The sequence below is a fragment of the Oncorhynchus mykiss genome, chromosome 11 (genome assembly GCF_057628025.1).
Source record: "Oncorhynchus mykiss isolate SJ-2025 chromosome 11, ASM5762802v1, whole genome shotgun sequence".
NCBI lineage: Eukaryota > Metazoa > Chordata > Actinopteri > Salmoniformes > Salmonidae > Oncorhynchus > Oncorhynchus mykiss.
In genome coordinates this window covers 16,764,071-16,785,932 of record NC_143032.1, presented here as the reverse complement: position 1 = coordinate 16,785,932, position 21,862 = coordinate 16,764,071, and the positions used below count along the sequence as shown (strand labels likewise).

The 21,862-nt window shown below is 43.0% G+C and overlaps 1 protein-coding gene across 1 annotated transcript; it reads right to left on the bottom strand.

Moving 5' to 3' along the window:
* Positions 1 to 317: 317 nt before the first annotated feature.
* On the bottom strand, positions 318 to 16,150 carry chrnd (cholinergic receptor nicotinic delta subunit). The gene is made up of 12 exons (XM_090189568.1): positions 15,901 to 16,150; positions 15,040 to 15,185; positions 7,876 to 7,920; positions 7,640 to 7,749; positions 7,315 to 7,470; positions 7,087 to 7,196; positions 6,765 to 6,965; positions 6,547 to 6,658; positions 6,267 to 6,381; positions 5,882 to 6,092; positions 5,644 to 5,762; positions 318 to 5,387 (listed from the first exon to the last, which is right to left on the bottom strand). The coding sequence occupies exons 1-12, from the start codon at positions 15,956 to 15,958 to the stop codon at positions 5,205 to 5,207; spliced, it is 1,566 nt and encodes a 521-aa protein (XP_090045694.1). The 5' UTR covers positions 15,959 to 16,150; the 3' UTR covers positions 318 to 5,204.
* Between the last annotated feature and the right edge of the window lie 5,712 nt (positions 16,151 to 21,862).

Sequence of the window (21,862 nt, the reverse complement as noted above, 5' to 3'; positions counted from 1 at the left end):
TGAGTTCAATTGCTCTGGGGGTACGAACAAAGGATCCAATTTGGGAAAGTCGTATTCCTTGTCGTAATGCTGGTAAGTTACTACCACTCTGATATCCCAAAGTAATTTCTGTCTTTATGTAATAACATAAAACTATTATTGGCTAATAATGTAAGAAATAACACACAAAAAACTAAATACCGCAAAGTTGCTTAGGAGCTAGAAGCAGAGCTGCCATATCTGTCGGCGCCATCTCTGAGACCCGTCTTTCACCTGTCTTTTTACAACCTCTTCATATGATAATACCACACTGAACACAGACACAATAGGCAAATAGCTTTTTTAAACACACCTGTTGTAAATATTTATTAAAAACGCACACATATATTAGTCATAAACAGTCAAGTTAATCCAAACTGCCAAGACACTACCCAGGGGAAGTTTTAAGTAAAAAAAAAAAAGTCTAGGCACCTAGGTAGTTAAAGATTACACATTGAAACCAGGCCGTCAACCCAGAGTGACTGAGCCTTATAGGAAAGACAACAAATGTTTTTGATTGGCTGTAGCATGGCCTTTAAGTGTCTTGCGTGTGTGTGTGTGTGTGTGTGTGTGTGTGTGTGTGTGTGTGTGTGTGTGTGTGTGTGTGTGTGTTTGAGTGTTTGCGTGTTAGCGTGCGTGTGTTAGTGATGCGCGGTTGACTCAACCTGTATATATACAGTGCCTTGCGAAAGTATTCGGCCCCCTTGAACTTTGCGACCTTTTGCTACATTTCAGGCTTCAAACATAAAGATATAAAACTGTCTTTTTTTGTGAAGAATCAACAACAAGTGGGACACAATCATGAAGTGGAACGACATTTATTGGATATTTCAAACTTTTTTAACAAATCAAAAACTGAAAAATTGGGCGTGCAAAATTATTCAGCCCCTTTACTTTCAGTGCAGCAAACTCTTTCCAGAAGTTCAGTGAGGATCTCTGAATGATCCAATGTTGACCTAAATGACTAATGATGATAAATACAATCCACCTGTGTGTAATCAAGTCTCCGTATAAATGCACCTGCACCGTGAGAGTCTCAGAGGTCCGTTAAAAGCACAGAGAGCATCATGAAGAACAAGGAACACACCAGACAAGTCCGAGATACTGTTGTGAAGAAGTTTAAAGCCGGATTTGGATACAAAAATATTTCCCAAGCTTTAAACATCCCAAGGAGCACTGTGCAAGCGATAATATTGAAATGGAAGGAGTATCAAACCACTGCAAATCTACCAAGACCTGGCCGTCCCTCTAAACTTTCAGCTCATACAAGGAGAAGACTGATCAGAGATGCAGCCAAGAGGCCCATGATCACTCTGGATGAACTGCAGAGATCTACAGCTGAGGTGGGAGACTCTGTCCATAGGACAACAATCAGTCGTATATTGCACAAATCTGGCCTTTATGGAAGAGTGGCAAGAAGAAAGCCATTTCTTAAAGATATCCATAAAAAGTGTAGTTTAAAGTTTGCCACAAGCCACCTGGGAGACACACCAAACATGTGGAAGAAGGTGCTCTGGTCAGATGAAACCAAAATGGAACTTTTTGGCAACAATGCAAAACGTTATGTTTGGCGTAAAAGCAACACAGCTGAACACACCATCCCCACTGTCAAACATGGTGGTGGCAGCATCATGGTTTGGACCTGCTTTTCTTCAGCAGGGACAGGGAAGATGGTTAAAATTGATGGGAAGATGGATGGAGCCAAATACAGGACCATTCTGGAAGAAAACCTGATGGAGTCTGCAAAAGACCTGAGACTGGGACGGAGATTTGTCTTCCAACAAGACAATGATCCAAAACATAAAGCAAAATCTACAATGGAATGGTTCAAAAATAAACATATCCAGGTGTTAGAATGGCCAAGTCAAAGTCCAGACCTGAATCCAATCGAGAATCTGTGGAAAGAACTGAAAACTGCTGTTCACAAATGCTCTCCATCCAACCTCACTGAGCTCGAGCTGTTTTGCAAGGAGGAATGGGAAAAAATTTCAGTGTCTCGATGTGCAAAACTGATAGAGACATACCCCAAGCGACTTACAGCTGTAACCGCAGCAAAAGGTGGCGCTACAAAGTATTAACTTAAGGGGGCTGAATAATTTTGCACGCCCAATTTTTCAGTTTTTGATTTGTTAAAAAAGTTTGAAATATCCAATAAATGTCGTTCCACTTCATGATTGTGTCCCATTTGTTGTTGATTCTTCACAAAAAAAGACAGTTTTATATCTTTATGTTTGAAGCCTGAAATGTGGCAAAAGGTCGCAAAGTTCAAGGGGGCCGAATACTTTCGCAAGGCACATGTAATTTTGTAGAGTTACTTTTTTATTTTATTTTTTTACTTTAGTTTAGTTTAGTTTCTTAACTCTATTTCTTGAACTGAATTGTTGGTTAAGGGTTTGTAAGTAAGCATTTCACAGTAAGGTAATACCTGTTGTATTTGGCGCATGTGACAAATAAAATTTGATTTGAAGCCTAAACATTAGGGCCCAACTGTAGCGCTCCAAATTGTCCAACACGCCAATTGCGAACTTCTTTTAAAAAGTTAACGCCAATCCACTGAGGCAAAAAGGACAATGTCAGAGTTAATTCAATAAGAGAAAAGCTGCGAAATAGAGAGTTGAAAATAAATAAAAGGAGGGCCAGAACAGTAGTCTAATGTTTGGGAAAGATTAGGTGAAGTGGTAAAAGAAGATGATAGCAGTGGTAACTATGTTATGTGTGATGATTGTGAGGCGCTATACAAATTCAACAGTCACAAGACGGGGACTTCAAAATGGCACGTCAAGAGAATTGTACTGTTCAGATGGGTTCAATGGAATAGTAGCCTGACTGAAATCTGGACACTGACTGTAGGTCTATAACCTCCCACTTAGCCTAATATAATATTAACTCCTGCAGAATAAAGAATTGCATGCAGTAAAATGATACACAACATTTTGACTCAGGAACAGAATTAGAAAAATGGTATTTACAGTGCATTCGGAAAATATTCAGACTTTAGATTTTTTTCCACATTTTGTTACGTTACAGCCTTATTCTAAAATTGATAAAATAATTATTTTCTGTCAACAATCTACACACAATACCTCATAATTACAAAGTGAAAATATTGTTTTTGAAATGTTCGCTAACTAAAAAAACATACCTTATTTATATAATATTCTGACCCTTTGCTATGAGACTCGATTAGAGTCCACCTATGGCAAATTCAATTGATTGGACATGATTTGGAAAGGCACACACATCAATATAAGGTCCCACAGTTGACAGTGCATGTCAGAGTAAAAACCAAGCCATGAGGAATTCGAAGGAATTGTCCGTAGAGCTCAGAGACAGGATTGTGTCGAGGCACAGATCTGGGGAAGGGTACCAAACATTTCTGCAACATTGAAAGTCCCAAAGAACACAGTGGCCTCCATCATTCTTAAATGGAAGAAGCTATGAACCACCAAGACTCTTCCTAGAGCTGGCCGCCCAGCCAAACTGAGCAATAGGGGGAGAAGGGCCTTGGTCAGGTAGGTGACCAAGAACCCGATGGTCACTCTGACAGAGCTCCAGAGTTCCTCTGTGGAGATGGGAGAACCTTACAGAAGGACAAACATCTCTGCAGTACTCCACCAATCAGGACTTTATCGTAGAGTGGCCAGACGGAAGCCACACCTCAGTGAATGGCACATGACAGCTCACTTGGAGTTTGCCAAAAGGCACCTAAAGGACTCTCAGACCATGAGAAACAAGATTCTCTGGTCTGATGAAAACCAAGATTGAAATCTTTGGCCTGAATGCCAAGCGTCACATCTGTAGGAAACTTGGCACCACCCCTACGGTGTGTGAAGCATGGCGGTGGCATTATCATGCTGTGGGATTGTTTTTCAGGGGCAGGGTTTGGGAGACTAGTCAGGGTCGAGGCAAAGATGTACGGAGCAAAGTACAGACAGATCCTTGATGAAAACCTGCTCCAGAGCTCTCAGGATCTCAGACTGGGGTGAAGGTTCACCTTCCAACAGGACCACGACCCTAAGCACATAGCCATGACAATGCAGGAGTGGCTTTGGGACAAGTCTCTGAATGTCTTTGAGTGGCTTATCCGAGCCCGGACCTGAACCTCTGGAGAGACCGTAAAATAGCTGTCCAGCAACGCGCCCCATCCAACCTGACAGAGCTTGAGAGGATCTGCAGAGAATAATGGGAGAAACTCTCCAAATGCAGGTGTGACAAGCTTGTACCGTCATACCCAAGAAGACTCGAGGCTGTAATTGCTGCCAAAGGTGCTTCAACAAAGTACTGAGTAAAGGGTCTGTATACTTATGTAAATGTAATCTTTCATAATAATTTTTTTCTGTTTTTGCTTTGTCATTCTGGAGTATTGTGTGTGTAGATTGATGAGGGAAAAAACAATTTAAGCAATTTTAGAATAAGGCTGTAATGTAACAAAATGTGGAAAAAGTGAAGGGGTCAGAATACTTTCTGAATGTACTGTATTTCTTTCAGGATCTTGAGAGAATGAATGCACGGTTAGGGAACGTCTGTGAAGGTGGCGGTGCTATCTTTATCAGCATCATAAAAGCTGATAGCATTTCAATCACATAAAATATGCATCCAAGCTGAACTTAAATCTTATCAAAAACATGTTGGGTCTTTTTAATAGCTTTTACATTTCTAAAAACCGGTCAAACTGATGTCATTTGGAAATTTTGCAAAAAAATCTTTCCCAGTTTTTTTTTTGTTATAGAATTTTCGCCCGGGCCCTACATGTCTTTGCTGCAAAAGAAGCAGAGATGAAAGAGAAAACAAACTTTACCGATGTCAAGTTGACTGAAACATTAATTCTATGGATTAATTACATTTTGGTTAAGGGATTACTTAGTGTTCTAGGTCAACTAGTAATGACAGTAGAGGAGCTACATTTAGGCCTATCTAATTACAAACAAGTTGACTAACAAATAACCTACCAAAATGTTGGAAATGATAAGCAGAAACATAGGCCTATATACAAAGGCCTGTCCAAAAATAGTTCTGCCATCTGACTGTAGGCCCACAGTGCATTTTCTATATTTGTGGGTTAGGGTCGGGGGCAGGCCTCATATTTTATATTTGGGCGGTTGCGGATGTGTTAGTGAAGGTGAAGGTGAACAAACAGCAGAACCACACTTCACATGTGTGCGAACGTGTGTAAGCGTTGGTGTGTATCAGACGTAGCGCTTGTTCTCCTCCAGGTAGTTGTAGGGGTCTCCCTCGAAGGGCAGGGGCGGAGGGTGGTTGTAGATACCCATGAGGAAGATGACGATGGTGCCTGCTGTCATGACTGGGGTGACCAGGAACAGACACAGACGGTCCACCGTACGAGCTATACCACTCCAGTTATCCTTCTCCTACGGGGGGAGCAGAGAGAAGACGAGAGGAGGGGGGGTCAGCAAGCATTGCATTGATGTATGTCATGATCACCATTGTTGAGCCGTAATGACACACTAACACACTAGTGACTGAAGCCTTTGTTACAGACCCAAGTCCCACTGGGGAGTTTGACATGAATAGGATAATGTATTGTATTATATCTAATGTTCTGTTCCTCCCTCCTTTCCCCCTGCCCCTCCCCCTCTTTCTCTCCATCTCCCCCTCTTCTCTTACCTCGTTGTAGTCATTCTTGTCATGCATGTGTTTGACAATGTAGTTGGCTCCATCCACACCAGGCTTCATCTCAGAGTACAGCTGCTCTGTCACCTCTCCATCTGACTGGGGCTTCACAGCTACACGCACACAAAGTAAGGAATCATATACCTTCCCGTACATAACATTCACTATAGAAGATTGTGCATGTTCATGTGTCTGTTCTCTGTGCCTATATATGTGTGTCTGCTCTGTGTACCTGCCGCAGGTGTAGCCCGTGTGGCCAGCCCATGTCTCTCAGACTGTTTCTCAAACATCAGCTCGCTGCGTGACTTCACACTGTAGTACTCTTCCGCCTTAGCAATGTAACCAACCGAGCTAGATCGCCTTGGCAACGCCCCCTCCCAGCTAGACTCTGACTCTGCAGGGCGGGACATCCGCAGCAGGCGGGGCAACCTCTCCAGGAAGAACTAGTGGAGGAGAGGACACAGACACACACAGAGACACAAACACAGAGACACACACACACAGAGACACACACACAGACACACAAAACCATGTCACATTTTAGTTTAAATTGCAGTTGCAGGTATCCATAGAGTAACAATTAGGCCTGCTCTACTCCTTGTGTAGTCTGTGTGTACCTCTCTAGTCCACTCTGTCATGATGTGTGTACTGGGGCTCCTGAAGTGCAGGTTGAGGACCACCACACAGTGCAACACCACCACCGTAACCAGAACCATGATGAACATCAGATACCTACATGCATGTATGCACACACAGACAAAAGACACACACACAAACACCATGATCATCATGGGGATTCTTCTCAAAATCAAACAACTGGTAACTGTCTGCAACACAAACACACAAACAGTGTGTCTATGAAACACAAACACATACAAAAGGGTGTGTGTGTCCTACTTGACAATAAGTGGTATAGCCATGGAGGTCTCTGGCAGTCTCTGTGAGATCAGCAGCAGGAACACAGACTGAGCCAGCAGCACCGAGATGGACAGAGTCATCTTCTCCCCACCTAGACACACACACACAGTAATCACTGTGGACGTAGTGTGGTAGTTAGGTAGTAAGGTCAGCGTTCATGGTAGAGGTAAGGGATAAGAGATTAAGGGTATACTTACTGTCAGCTGGTAAGTAGTAGACCAGTGTAGCCATGAAGGAGATGAGGACAGAGGGGATTATGATGTTGACGATATAGAACAGAGGTTTGCGTTTGATGATGAGATAGAAGGTGATGTCCTGGTGCTTGTTGCTCTCTATAGGGATATTCTTATAGGTGTTCCTACGGGCCGGTTTATGAATGATTTCCCACTCTCCATTCTCTATAGGGGGAGGAAGAGATGAAAGTGAGCGATGAGTGAAAGAGTGGTTTATATACTGGCATTTATATGGGCTGGCTTATGGATGATTCAGCAGAGAGAGAGAGTGTGTGTGTGTGTGTACCTGTGAACCCTGCAGGGTCTATGATGATCCACTCCACCTTGTAGGACTTGTCATCTTCCAGCTCCTCTTTTAGCTGCATGGTGATCTCCTTAGCATTGTAGGTCAGGGAGCTGCATCATGGGAAACAGCGTTTTACGTGTGTGTGTGTGTGTGTGTGTGTGTGTGTGTGCGTGCATGCCTGCGTTTGTGTGTATGTGTGGGGGGTGGGGGTATCAGACCCTTCCTTACGTGAACTTGAGAGTGCAGTTCTGCCAGTCGAAGGGGAAGTAGTTGACGTTGATGGCACAGGAGGATCTGAAGATGGCTGGCGGCAGCCAGTACACATAGCCTTCCGGATTGATCAATACGTTACAGTAGTACGCCACCTGGAACTGGGCATCGTTACTGACACACACCCACAGCAATATATTAGAGTAGGAAACAGTCTGGAACTGGGCATCATTACTGACACACCCACAGCAATATATTAGAGTAGGAAACAGTCTGGAACTGGGCATCGTAAGACAGAGGAGAAAAGGATAACAGACCCATAGAAGGTGAGGGTGTGTGTTACTTGTTCTCTAGGACGATCTCCGGCAGCCACACCATGCTGGGCGGGAGGCGCAGGACATCGATATCGTCAAACTCAGCGGTGTTCCATGACAGCCTGGTGTCATACCAGCCCTGGACACACACAGTGAATGATGTGAGCGTGTATGTGAATAGGAAACTGTTATAGATGTATTATATTTATAAAGATACACAGTGATAAGACCAACTGGTTGAAATAAAGCAGAAGAATATACTCACATGTTCCATCCACACATTGGTCAGCAGAGTCTCGGTTACCTCTTTCTACGGAGAGAGAGAGAGAGAGAGAGAGAGAGAGAGAGAGAGAGAGAGAGAGAGAGAGAGAGACAAGGCAGTGTCTGTTTTTCTACATTCTCCAGGTTGTTCAGGCTGACTGGATCGTGGTCCTCTTTGTGACATACAGTACCAGTCAAAAGTTTGGACACACACAGGGTTTTTCTTTATTTTCACTATTTTCAAAATTGTAGAATAATAGTGAAGACATCAAAACTATGAAATAACACATATGGAATCATGTAGTAACCAAGAAAGTGTTAAACAAATCAAAATATATTTTATATTTGAGATTCCTCAAAGTAGCCACCCTTTGCCTTGATGACAGCTTTGGCATTCTCTCAACCAGCTTCAACCAGCTTCTCAACCAGTCACCTGGAATGTATTTCAAATAACAGATGTGCCTTGCTAAAAGTTCATTTGTGGAATTTATTTCCTTCTCAATGCGTTCGAGCCAATCAATTGTGTTGTGACAAGGTAGGGGTAGTATACAGAAGATAGACCAAGTCCATATTATGGCAAGAACAGCTCAAATAGGCAAAGAGAAACGTCTATCATTACTTTAAGACATAATGGTTAGTCACTCCGGAAAATGTCAAGAACTTTGAAAGTTTCTTCAAGTGCAGTCGCAAAAACCATCAAGCGCTATGATGAAACTGGCTCTCATGAAGACCGCCACAGGAAAGGAAGACCTAGAGTTATCTCTGCTGCAGAGGATACATTCATTAGAGATACCAGCCTCAGAAACTGCAGCCAAAATAAAAGTAACAGACATCTCAACATCAACTGTCCAGAGAAGACTGTGTGAATCAGGCCTTCATGGTCAAATTTCTGCAAAGAAACCACTACTAAAGGACACCAAGAAACACGAGCAATGGACATTAGACAGGTGGAAATCTCTCCTTTGGTCTGATGAGTCCAAATTTGAGATTTTTGGTTCCAACCGCTGTGTCTTTGTGAGGCGCAGAGTAGGTGAACGGATTATCTCCGTACTTGTGGTTCCCACCGTGAAGCATGGAGGAGGTGGTGTGATGGTGTGGGGGTACTTTGCTGGTGACACTGTGTGTGGTTTATTTAGAATTCAAGGCATACTGAACTAGCATGGCGACCACAGCATTCTGCAGTGATAGGCCATCCCATCTTTTATTTATTTATTTATTTATTTATTTTTATTTCACCTTTTATTTAACCAGGTAGGCTAGTTGAGAACAAGTTCTCATTTGCAACTGCGACCTGGCCAAGATAAAGCGTAGCAATTCGACACATACACAACACCGAGTTACACATGGAATAAACAAAACATACAGTCAATAATACAGTAGAACAAAAGAAAACAAAAAGTCTATATACAGTGAGTGCAAATGAGGTAAGTTAAGGAAATAAACAGGCCATGGTGGCGAAGTAATTACAACATAGCAATTAAACACTGGAATGGTAGATCAGGAGAAGATTAATGTGCAGGTAGAGATACTGGGGTGCAAAGGAGCAAAATAAATAAAGAAATACCAGTATGGGGATGAGGTAGGTAGATGGGCTGTTTACAGATAGGTGTAGTACAGGTGCAGTGATCTGTAAACTGCTCTGACAGCTGGTGCTTAAAGCTAGTGAGGGAGATGTGAGTCTCCAGCTTCAGAGATTTTTGCAATTCATTCCAGTCATGGGCAGCAGAGAACTGGAAGGAAAGACGACTAAAGGAGGAATTGGCTTTGGGGGTGACCAGTGAGATATACCTGCTGGAGCGTGTGCTACGAGTGGGTGCTGCTATGGTGACCAGTGAGCTGAGATAAGGCGGGGCTTTACCTAGCAGAGACTTGTAGATAACCTGTAGCCAGTGGGTTTGGCGACGAGTATGAAGCGAGGGCCAACCAACGAGAGCGTACAGGTCGCAATGGTGGGTAGTGTATGGGGCTTTGGCGACAAAACGGATGGCACTGTGATAGACTGCATCCAGTTTGTTGAGTAGAGTGTTGAAGGCTATTTTATAGATGACATCACCGAAGTTGAGGATCGGTAGGATGGTCAGTTTTACGAGGGTATGTTTGGCAGCATGAGTGAAGGATGCTTTGTTGCGATATAGGAAGCTGATTCTAGATTTAATTTTGGATTTGAGATGTGAGTCTGGAAGGAGAGTTTACAGTCTAACCAGACACCCAGGTATTTGTAGTTGTCCACGTATTCTAAGTCAGAGCCGTCCAGAGTAGTGATGCTGGACGGGCGAGCAGGTGCGGGCAGCGATCGATTGAAAAGCATGCATTTAGTTTTACTTGCGTTTAAGAGCAGTTGGAGGCCACGGAAGGAGAGTTGTATGGCATTGAAGCTCGTCTGGAGGTTAGTTAACACAGTGTTCAAGGAGGGGCCAGAAGTATACAGAATGGTGTCGTCTGCATAGAGGTGGATCAGAGAATCACCTGCAGCAAGAGCAACATCATTGATGTATACATAAAAGAGTCGGCCCGAGAATTGAACCCTGTGGCACACCCATAGAGACTGTCAGAGGCAGTCAGGCCCTCCGATTTGACACACTGAACTCTATCAGAGAAGTAGTTGGTAAACCAGGCGAGGCAATCATTTGAGAAACCAAGGCTGTCGAGTCTGCCAATAAGAATGTTGTGATTGACAGAGTCGAAAGCCTTGGCCAGGTCGATGAATACGGCTGCACAGTAATGTTTCTTATCGATGGCGGTTACGATGTCGTTTAGAACCTTGAGCGTGGCTGAGGTGCACCCATGACCAGCTCTGAAACCAGATTGCATAGCGGAGAAGGTATGGTGGGATTCAAAATGGTCAGTAATCTGTTTGTTAACTTGGCTTTCGAAGACCTTAGAAAGACAGGGTAGGATAGATATAGGTCTGTAGCAGTTTGGGTCTAGAGTGTCACCCCCTTTGAAGAGGGGGATGACCGCGGCAGCTTTCCAATCTTTGGGAATCTCAGACGATACGAAAGAGAGGTTGAACAGGCTAGTAATAGGGGTTGCAACAATTTCGGCAGATAATTTTAGAAAGACAGGGTCCAGATTGTCTAGCCCGGCTGATTTGTAGGGGTCCTGATTTTGCAGCTCTTTCAGAACATCGGCTATCTGAATTTGGGTAAAGGAGAAATGGTGGGGACTTTGGCGGGTTGCTGTGGAGGGTGCCGGGCAGTTGACCGGGGTAGGGGTAGCCATGTGGAAAGCATGGCCAGCCGTAGAGAAATGCTTATTGAAATTCTCAATTATAGTGGATTTATCGGTGGTGACATTGTCTCCTAGCCTCAGAGCAGTGGGCAGCTGGGAGAAGGTGCTCTTATTGTCCATGGACTTTACAGTGTCCCAGAACTTTTTTGAGTTAGTACTACAGGATGCAAATTTCTGTTTGAAAAAGCTTGCCTTAGCTTTTCTAACTGCCTGTGTATATTTGTTCCTAACTTCCCTGAAAAGTTGCATATCACGGGGACTATTCGATGCTAATGCAGAACGCCACAGGATGTTTTTGTGCTGGTCAAGGGCAGACAGGTCTGGCGTGAACCAAGGACTATGTCTATTCCTGTTCTAAATTTTTTGAGAGGGGCATGCTTATTTAAGATGGTGAGGAAGGCACTTTTAAAGAATAGCCATGCATCATCTACTGACGGGATGAGGTCAATGTCATTCCAGGATACCCCGGCCAGGTCGATTAGAAAGGCCTGCTCACAGAAGTGTTTCAGGGAGCGTTTGACAGTGATGAGGGGTGTTCGTTTGGTCGCAGACCCATTACGGATGCAGGCAATGAGGCGGGTGTATTTGGAGAGAGGTGTATTTGGAGGACGAATTAGTTAGGATGACATCTATGAGGGTGCCCCTGTTTACTGATTTTGGGTTGTAACTGGTAGGTTCATTGATAGTTTGTGTGAGATTGAGGGCATCAAGCTTAGTTTGTAGGATGGCCGGGGTGTTAAACATGTCCCAGTTTAGGTCATCTAGTAGCACGAGCTCAGAAGATAGATGGGGGGCAATCAGTTCACATATAGTATCGAGGGCACAGCTGGGGGCAGAGGGAGGTCTATAGTAAGCAGCAACAGTGAGAGACTTGTTTCTGGAAAGGAACATTTTTAGTAGAAGCTCAAATTGTTTGGGTACAGACTTAGAAAGTAATACAGAACTCTGCAGGCTATCTTTGCAGTAGATTGCAACACCGCCCCCTTTGGCAGTTCTATCTTGGCGGAAAAACGTTATAGTCAGAAATGGAGATTTCAGGGTTTTTGGTGGTTTTCCTAAGCCAGGATTCAGACAAGGCTAAGACATCTGGGTTGGCAGAGTGTGCAAAAGCAGTGAGTAAAACAAACTTAGGGAGTAGGCTTCTAATGTTAACATGCATGAAACCAAGGCTTTTACGTTTACAGAAGTCAACAAATGAGAGCACCTGGGGGGTGGGAGTGGAGCTAGGCACTGCAGGACCTGGATTAACCTCCACATCACCAGAGGAACAGAGGAGAAGTAGGATAAGGGTACGGCTAAAGACTATACGAACTGGCCGTCTAGCACGTTCAGAACAGAGAGTAAAAGGAGCAGGTTTCTGGGCACGATAGCATAGATTCAAGGCATAGTGTACAGACAAAGGTAAGGTAGGATGTAAGTACATTGGAGGTAAACCTAGGCATTGAGTAATGAAGAGAGAGATATAGTCTCTAGAGATGTTTAAACCAGGTGATGTCATTGCATATGTAGGAGGTGGAACAACATGGTTGGTTAAGGCATATTGAGCAGGGCTAGAGGCTCTACAGTGAAATAAGACAGTAATCACTAACCAGGACAGTTCCAAGTAGCTCTAGGTAGCTAGCAGGCCGATATTGTAGCCCAGGAGTATGCTTCGGTGGTAGCACAGGAGCCCTGGCCGGGCTAGCTTCAAGCTAAATTGGTGCTTGCTCTGGGATGGAAACGCTAGCCAGGAGTAGTCATCCGGGATTGCGGTTAGCTAGTTGTGAAGATCCAGATGATAATGTTCAGTTTGCGGTAGGAATCCGTGGATAAAAATAACAGGTCCGTTTTGCTCTGGTTAGAGTCACGTTGTTCGAACTGGCGAGAGCTTTCCGAGCTGAAGGTTAGCTGATGACCGCTAGCAATGGTTTGCTGACTGATATCTGGTAGTTAGCTGGCTAGCTTCAGTTAAGAGATTCCAGATCCGAAGTAAATATAAATACTTTAGGAATAAAAAGCAGATCCACGCCACATTGGGTGAGGCGGGTTGCAGGAGAGTATTTAGATGATGAGGTTTAGCAAAATATTTTAAACCTGTTAAGGATGCTATCGAATACAGATCGCCCCGTGATCAATTTGATCGATTATTAACGTTTATTAATACCTAAAGTTGGTTTACAAAAGTCGTTTGAATTTGATTTGTAAAAGTTTATAGGCAACTTTTTTTATTTTAAAAAGTGACGTTGCGTCTTGTAAAGGTGACTTTTCCTTGGATCAGACGGCCTTCATAAATGGACATTTTGGACATACTTTGACGGATTTAATCGGGAAAAAGACCCAATTGTGATGTTTATGGGACATATAGTAGTGCCAACAGAGAAGCTCGTCAAAGGTAATGAATGTTTTATATTTTATTTCTGCGTTTTGTGTAGCGCCGGCTACCGCAAAATCTATTGTTTAGGTGACGTTTTGGTATTTTGGGGGGGTGCATGCTATCAGATAATAGCTTCTCATGCTTTCGCCGAAAAGCATTTTACAAATCTGACTTGGTGGCTAGATTCACAACGAGTGTAGCTTTAATTCAGTACCTTGCATGTGTGTTTTAATGAAAGTTTGAGATTTATCGAGTACTATACTATAGTACTATAGGTGGCGCTCTGAAATTTCCGCTGAGGTGTTCCTGTGCAGGAACCACGTCGGTAAGAGATATGTGACGAAAAATATGTAAAACAATATATACAAGGGACACGACAGGACAAGGACGTCTGACTGCTACGCCATCTTGGATCATAAGTTGGGTTGCACTTAGTGGTGTAATGAATGTCTTTGGGAGAAGGAGAGGAGGACCAAAGTGCAGCGTGGTACGTATCCATTATACTTTTAATCCAGAATGAATACACAAACAAAAACAACAAAACGATAAACGAACAGTTCTGAAAGTTGCAACAAACACTAACCAGAAAATAACTACCCACCACCCATAGTGGGAAAACAGGCTGCCTAAGTATGGTTCTCATTCAGAGACAACGATCGACAGCTGCCTCTGATTGGGAACCATACCAGGCCAAACACAGAAATACAAAACCTAGACTACACAACATAGAATGCCCACCCCAACTCACGCCCTGACCAAACTCAAATAGAGACATACAAAAGGAACTAAGGTCAGGACGTGACAAGCCGGACTAGCATTTGTTTTTCAACAGGACAATGACCCAACACACCTCCAGGCCGTGTAAGGGCTATTTGACCAAGAAAGAGAGTGATGGAGTGCGGAGGCAGATGACCTGGCGTCCGCAATCCCCCAAGCTCAACCCAATTGAGATGGTTGGGATGAGTTGGACCGCAGAGTGAAGGAAAAGCAACCAACAAGTGCTCAGCATAAGTGGAACTCCTTCAAGACTGTTGGAAAAGCATTCTGGGTGTAGCTGGTTGAGAGAATGCCAAGAGTGTGCAAAGCTGTCATCAAGTCAAAGGGTGGCTATTAGAAAATATATTTAGATTTGTTTAACACTTTTTTGGTTACTACATGATTCCATATGTGTTATTTCATAGTTGTGATGTCTTCACTATTATTCTACAATGTAGAAAATAGTAAAAATAAAGAAAAAACCCTTGAATGAGTAGGTGTGTCCAAACTTTTGACTGGTACTGTACATCCATGAGGATCAGACTGGGCTATAAATAACACACACACACACACACCCACACCAAAACACGCACACACACACACACCACACACACACACACACACACACACACACACACACACACACACACACACACACACACACACACACACACACACACACACACACACACACACACACACACACACACACACACACACACACACACACACACACACACAGAGAGGAGCAGAGGACCCAGAAACACCACAGAAACGCATACCAGTCACAAACACATCGACACACACACACACACAGAGTGGTCATACCAGAGAGATGAGGTTAGAGAGTGTGAGGGCGATGTACACAACGACAGCTTCGTCCTGTTTTTCTACGGGCCGGAGGTCCTTGTTGTAAGCCTTCTCCTTGAACAGATGTTGAATCAACCGCTCTTCCTCATTCCTGGCCAAACACTCTGACACACACACACAGAAGTCAATGCACAGATACATCCATTATAGGCTTCGAACAGCAATGTTCATAGGATTGAATAATAGGGTACTTGTATTAAATAGCCCAGATAGCAGCCTCAATCCAATGGAGAGTAGCCCTTTGCTGCAGTCAAATGACCTAGTGGCCTCATGGGTCGAATATTATTCATACTTTTCATATTTAACAAACATAAATAAATCAAATAAACAATGAAAATCCAGTGTTTCTATGTCAGTTTTGTTATATTTCAGTCTTATGTGACATATACTATATAAAGTGTAATATTGGGATGCAAACTCAAAATGTAATACATTTCAACTTTGTATGTGACATGGTACAGGCGTCCTCTTTTTTTAAGCCCATAACCATGTGTTTGAGGTATATACTTTTGTTTCATGGTAGATTTGTTTAAGACTACCAAGAAACACTGTGACTCTGATTTAGCCCACTGCAGTAAAAGGTTTTAAGAAGTCTTGGACATTGAACCAGTGTGTGTAGTGAATCACAGGCCTAATACTGGTCATAACTCACTTTTAGGCTACAATTAGGCATCAGCTACAGAAAATATAGTCCACTTTCAATAGAACATGTTGAAAGATAAACGTTATTTTGGGAATAAATAGCCCTAATTGAACAAAAACAATATATCCAAAATGCTCACAAGGAAAAAATAAAACGTTACACGTCAACGGACTTACCTGTTACAAGGACTGCGAACAGAACCAGGGCTCCCGGTCCCAATAAACGGTGGTTCATGGCTGTTCGACACCGGACAGACTCTGGAACTTAAAAAAAGTTATCCATTCTCTCCTTGTGCTCGTGACGTGACCCCCGGAGCCGTGAGTGGCGGGAACAGGCGGAGACAGGCCGGGGTAGGCATGCAATCCCCCACTTCCGCCACAGAGATACAGGATAGGGGGTAGGGTGTGTGAGAGACAGAAAGTATGTGAGGGGACACAGTACACGTATGAGCTTTGCTTCACTAATGTGTGGCCTTCCAGGCAATGAATTTACAGAAAAGGTTCCTGCATTACAGATACATTCATTGAGGACTGCAGAATATAAAGAGCAATTACAGGCCTACTGGGTCCCTCTATACAGTACTGTAGGTTTTGGATGGGTAAGTTGGATGTGTATAAAACTCCTTCATTTTAATGTACCTCCCTGTGTAGCTTTGTCTACTACAGAGGTCTGGACTTGTATAACAGGTCAGGTTCTGGTTGCTGGTTCAAACCCCACTCCAGTTGTTCCCACTACAGGAGAAATGTAGGAGTTTTGATCAAACAATGAATACACTGATCATCTGACCAGTCAATATTTATTTCAATATCAATACAGTGGACAGTAAAACAGTGACAGCCCACTGGACACACACTGGTTGAATCAATGTTATTTCCACGTAATTCCAATGCAATTACATTGAACCAAAGTGGACTAGACATAGAATTTATGTCCGTGCCCAGTGGGAGGACTTGACATTAACTTCTTTAGACGCTTGTCCCTCTGACATGCAGAACAGATTTTTTACTTGGCCGAAAGCTGAAGTCACTTGTCCCAACAAGAAGAAAATGTATGTAACACCATTGGCTAAAAGGGTGACTGTAAATGAGTGAAGTACATAGGAGGGATCTGAAAACAAATCTGTGCTTGCCCATAGACAATGTTAAAAAAGTTTTAAATAAATAAATAAAAATACAGCTACACATTTGGGAGGGATGAGAGGAATCATGACATTGAACAAAGATATTCAGGGAGTGGTTGAAATTTACACAATTGTTACCCAGAGGAAAATGTACGTTTTTTAAATTTCAGTCAGGGGAGGGTTTAGTATTTTTTATTTAGTCCACAGGAGGGTCATGTAATTTGTAATCGATTGACAAACCTAACGCAATGGTAAATCTAAGCTCTGGCAGTAGCACTAGGGGTGTGTTAGAAATATGTTTATCTATTTTCACAACCAATAATGATCAGCGCTCTGGCAGTAGCACTAGGGGTGTGTTAGAAATATGTTTATCTATTTTCACAACCAATAATGATCAGCGCAGTGCTGGTGTAACCGGTGTTGCACCGCGGGAGCTCCTGTTTGTGCGTGATTGATACCAACAGACGTGGACTTTGGAGATCAGGTTGTTTTAACGTATCAGAGTTCTCTCTAAAGCCTCCAAATGAAATGACGAAACATTTGCAGAGCACAAATATATTCTGCCAATATCATCCTAAAAAGTACAATAACAATTGAATCTTGACAATACCATCCCATGAAATTCACAAAGTATTTTAAAAACTGTTACTCTGGGTGGCACGAAAGGACTGGGTTTTGATGAAGAAGCAAGTTGTGGGTGTGTCGAGGGTTGGTCCCTCACATGCCAATCAGAACGTGCTCCATAGCTATACAGTACATGTGGATGCTTGAAGTTGTGTATTTATGGTCTTTTATTATTGCCTTGGAAAAAACTCAAATTCCAATGTTATTCTGTTATAATTTTTAAAATATCTAGACCCATCCCATCTTTGCTAAATATGTTCTAAGCAATTCCCCTGGCTTCAGTGTAGAAATATATACATAGCATTAGCACTGATATAGGGGATATGCCTACTGTAAATTACATTATGGCTGAGCATGGACATGCCAAACATTGTCAATATGCAACATTAAAGAGATACTAATTCTAATCAAATTCTAAACACCACAACTTGTTTTAAATAGGCTATGCCTAAATACACTTACAGGCACCATAATTGCTCCCCGTGGGTCATCATGGAGGATTTTAAACACATCTAAACTTTTCACAGTAGCTGGACAGATCCAATATAAAGCGAAAGGGAGAATGTCCACTCACCTTTATACTGCTCCCAAATAAAAACAATTATATATTGGAACCAGAGATCGCATTGCCACTTCTCCAGAAGTTGCATTGCATGTGTACCGTGGACGTTCTCACCATAAAACCAGGACAGTGTGGATCATTCTAATTAGTTTGGTTTTATTTTTATTAATAGACGAAAAACATCTGTTATTTTTTTCCATCAGCAACAACAATAAATAAATACATGTAAAATGTAATGATATAATAAAATCGCCAGGATAAAAAGACATGACGTATTGCTGTTGAACTAGAATTCATTATAGTTTGCCGAGTGTAAGGGAAGCCTAAGGAGGCATTTGGGTTTTAAAAATGTGAAAGGAGAAACAAGCAATTGTTACAGGGAAAATAACTTCTAAATAAGAGGTTTACCGGTATTCACCGAGGTTCTCATCTGATGTCATCTTCTTTTTTTTGATGGGCATATGTAGACTACAGGAGTATACCACATCAGTCACTGGCTTCATCAAAAAGTGCATTGATGACGTCGTCACCGCAGTGACACTACGTACCCCCACCAGAAGCCATGGATTACAGGCAACATCTGCAATGAGCTAAAGGGTAGAGCTGCCACTTTCAATGAGCGGGACCCAGAAGCTTAAAAGAAATCCGGCTATGCCCGCCCGACGAACCATCAAGCTTGGCATCCAACCGCAAGGCGCTACAGAGGGTAGTGGACGGACGGACCACTACATCACTGGGACTGAGCTCCTTGCCTTCTAGGAGTTATATACCAGGTGGTGTCAGAGGAAGAACCTCAAAATTGTCAGACTCCTGCCATCCAAGTTATACCCTGTTCTCTCTGCTACTGCACAGCAAGTAATACCGATGGACCAAATCTGGAACCAACAGGACCCTGAACAGCTTCTACCCCCAAGCCCTAAGACTGCTAAATAGTTAGTTTAATAGTTAGCAAAATAACTACCAGGACAATCTGCATGGATCCTTTTTGCACAAACTTTGACTCATCACATACACTGCTGCTACTGTTTACTTTCTGTCACTTTATTCCTAGGTTTATGTACATATCTACTTCAATTACCTCGTACCCCTGCACATCGACTAGGTACAGTGTGAAAACGGCACACTTCCGCATTTTTGTGCTGCTTGGTGCGACTTGGCTACCTACCAAACTTTTCATTTTTTAAACTTTAAATAACCTTTTAAATCAAAACTCTGCATTTTACACATCTTCCAACATCTTAGTTTTTTCCTCACTTAACCGAGCCAGGCTACCAAGAGCTCAACATACAACGCTCTCTATAGAACTACTAAAGGAAATAGCTTTTTTCCAGTGTGTGAGTGTGACTCCAGTTGTTGGACAGTACATGCTGTAACTGTATGTTGTGTATTCCCCACGACTACAGACACTGGGGATACGCCCGACACAGCTCTGAAGCTACACCAAACGTTAACACGCAGCCGAGCAGGTGCGTAGCAAGGAACAGCCGGCAACCTGCCGCTGACAACTGACCCAGCCATCACCCGCCTCCCTTCTCTCTCACTCTTCACATTCAACGAGACAGACAACACAATTGTGCGAGGCGCTGGTAGGGGCGGCCATGGAGGGTGCATCTAAGTCCCCGGCGGCGTGGCAAATGTTTGTTCCCTTGGACTGTCAGCTTTCAGCAGTGAAAACTCCTTTGAATCTGATGGGCACTCGCGGACTATTAAGTGTATAATCTGCGACATGTTCGCTGTAGTCACCGGGAAAGGTCAGATGGGTACCTTAATTTGTGAAAAAATGAATTGAACTTGATGCAGCTAAAGAAAGGATTATTATTCTTCATGAAGAAACACCTGGTTGTGCTGCTGCTCCAGTTTCAACTGTTCTGCCTCGGCTATGGAATCCTGACCTGTTAGCACCGGACGTGCTACCTGTCCCAGACTTGCTGTTTTCAGCTCTCTAGAGACAGCAGGAGTGGTAGAGATACTCTTAAGGATCGGCTATGAAAAGCCAACTGACATTTACTCCTGAGGTGCTGACTTGCTGCACCCTCGACAACTACTGTGATTATTATTATTTGACCATGCTGGTCATTTATTAACATTTGAACATCTTGGCCATGTTCTGTTATAATCTCCACCCGGCACAGCCAGAAGAGGCCACCCCTCATAGCCTGGTTCCTCTCTAGGTTTCTTCCTAGGTTTTGGCCTTTCTAGGGAGTTTTTCCTAGCCACCGTGCGTCTACACCTGCATTGCTTGCTGTTTGGGGTTTTAGGCTGGGTTTCTGTACAGCACTTTGAGTTATCAGCTGATGTACGAAGGGCTAAATAAATACATTAGATTTGATTTGAAATACAAACATTGACCAAGCGCCTTGTACTGAATAAGGATCGGGATCTTTAAATGATTCCTATCAAAAGGATCATAACGGGGCTTTCCTGGACTATTATCAGTTTCTGCCACTGCACCCCTCTACTAGCTTGAACCAGAAAATGGATGCTCATTGTTGGACTCCAGGTGAGCGTAAATGGCTGCTCATTGTTGGACTCCAGGTGAGCGTAAATGGCTGCTCATTGTTGGACTCCAGGTGAGCGTAAATGGCTGCTCATTGTTGGACTCCAGGTGAGCGTAAATGGCTGCTCATTGTTGGACTCCAGGTGAGCGTAAATGGCTGCTCATTGTTGGACTCCAGGTGAGCGTAAATGGCTGCTCATTGTTGGACTCCAGGTGAGCGTAAATGGCTGCTCATTGTTGGACTCCAGGTGAGCGTAAATGGCTGCTCATTGTTGGACTCCAGGTGAGCGTAAATGGCTGCTCATTGTTGGACTCCAGGTCAGCGTAAATCAATGTGTGTCGGAACCAGAAAGAAGAAGAATCATTCTCGGCCCATCTGCCTTCTTCCCCCGATTCATGAAATCCATAATTTGCTAGATGACAGATGACATTCCTATTCTGACAATTTCTGAAACTCACTTAGATAATACCTTTGATGATACAGTGGTAGCAATACATGGTTATAAGATCTACAGTGAAGACAGAAATGCCCAAGGTGGAGGTGTGGCTGTTTATATCCAGAACCACATTTCTGTAAAGCTTAAGAGGATCTCGTGTTAAATGCTATTGAAGTAATATGGCTCCAGGTTAATCTGCCTCACCTAAAGCCCATTTTTGTGGGAAGCTACTATAGATCACCAAGTGCTAACAGTCAGTATCTGGATAAAGTGTGAAAATCTTGATAATGTATGTGATATAAACAGAGAGGTACATTTTCTGGGTGATTAAAATTGACTTGCTTTCATCAGGCTGCCCACTCAAGAGAAAGCTTCAAACTCTAACTAATGCCTGCAAGCTGGTTCAGGTTATCAATCAACCTACCAGGGTAGTTACAAACAGCACAGGAATGAAATCATCAATTGATCACATCTTTACTAATGCTGCAGATATTTGTTTGAAAGCAGTATCCAGATCCATCAGATGTAGTGATCACAATATAGTAGCCATATCTAGGAAAACCAAAGATCCGAAGGATGGGCCTAATATTGTGTATAAGAGGTCATACAAGAAGTTTTGCAGTGATTCCCATTATTGATATAAAGAATTGTTGGTCTGTGGTGTGTAATGAGGAGCAACCAGACGCTGTACTTACCACATTTATGGAATTGCTTACCCCAGTTACTAATAAGCAGGCACACATTGAGAAAATTATTGTAGAAACTTAAATCCCTGTGGATTGATGAGGATGGTTGAGAGGGATGACGCGAAATAAATGGCAAATAGGTCTGGCAGTACAGCCGATTGGCAAACGTACTGCAAATTCAGAAATCATGTGACTAAACTGAATAAAAAGAA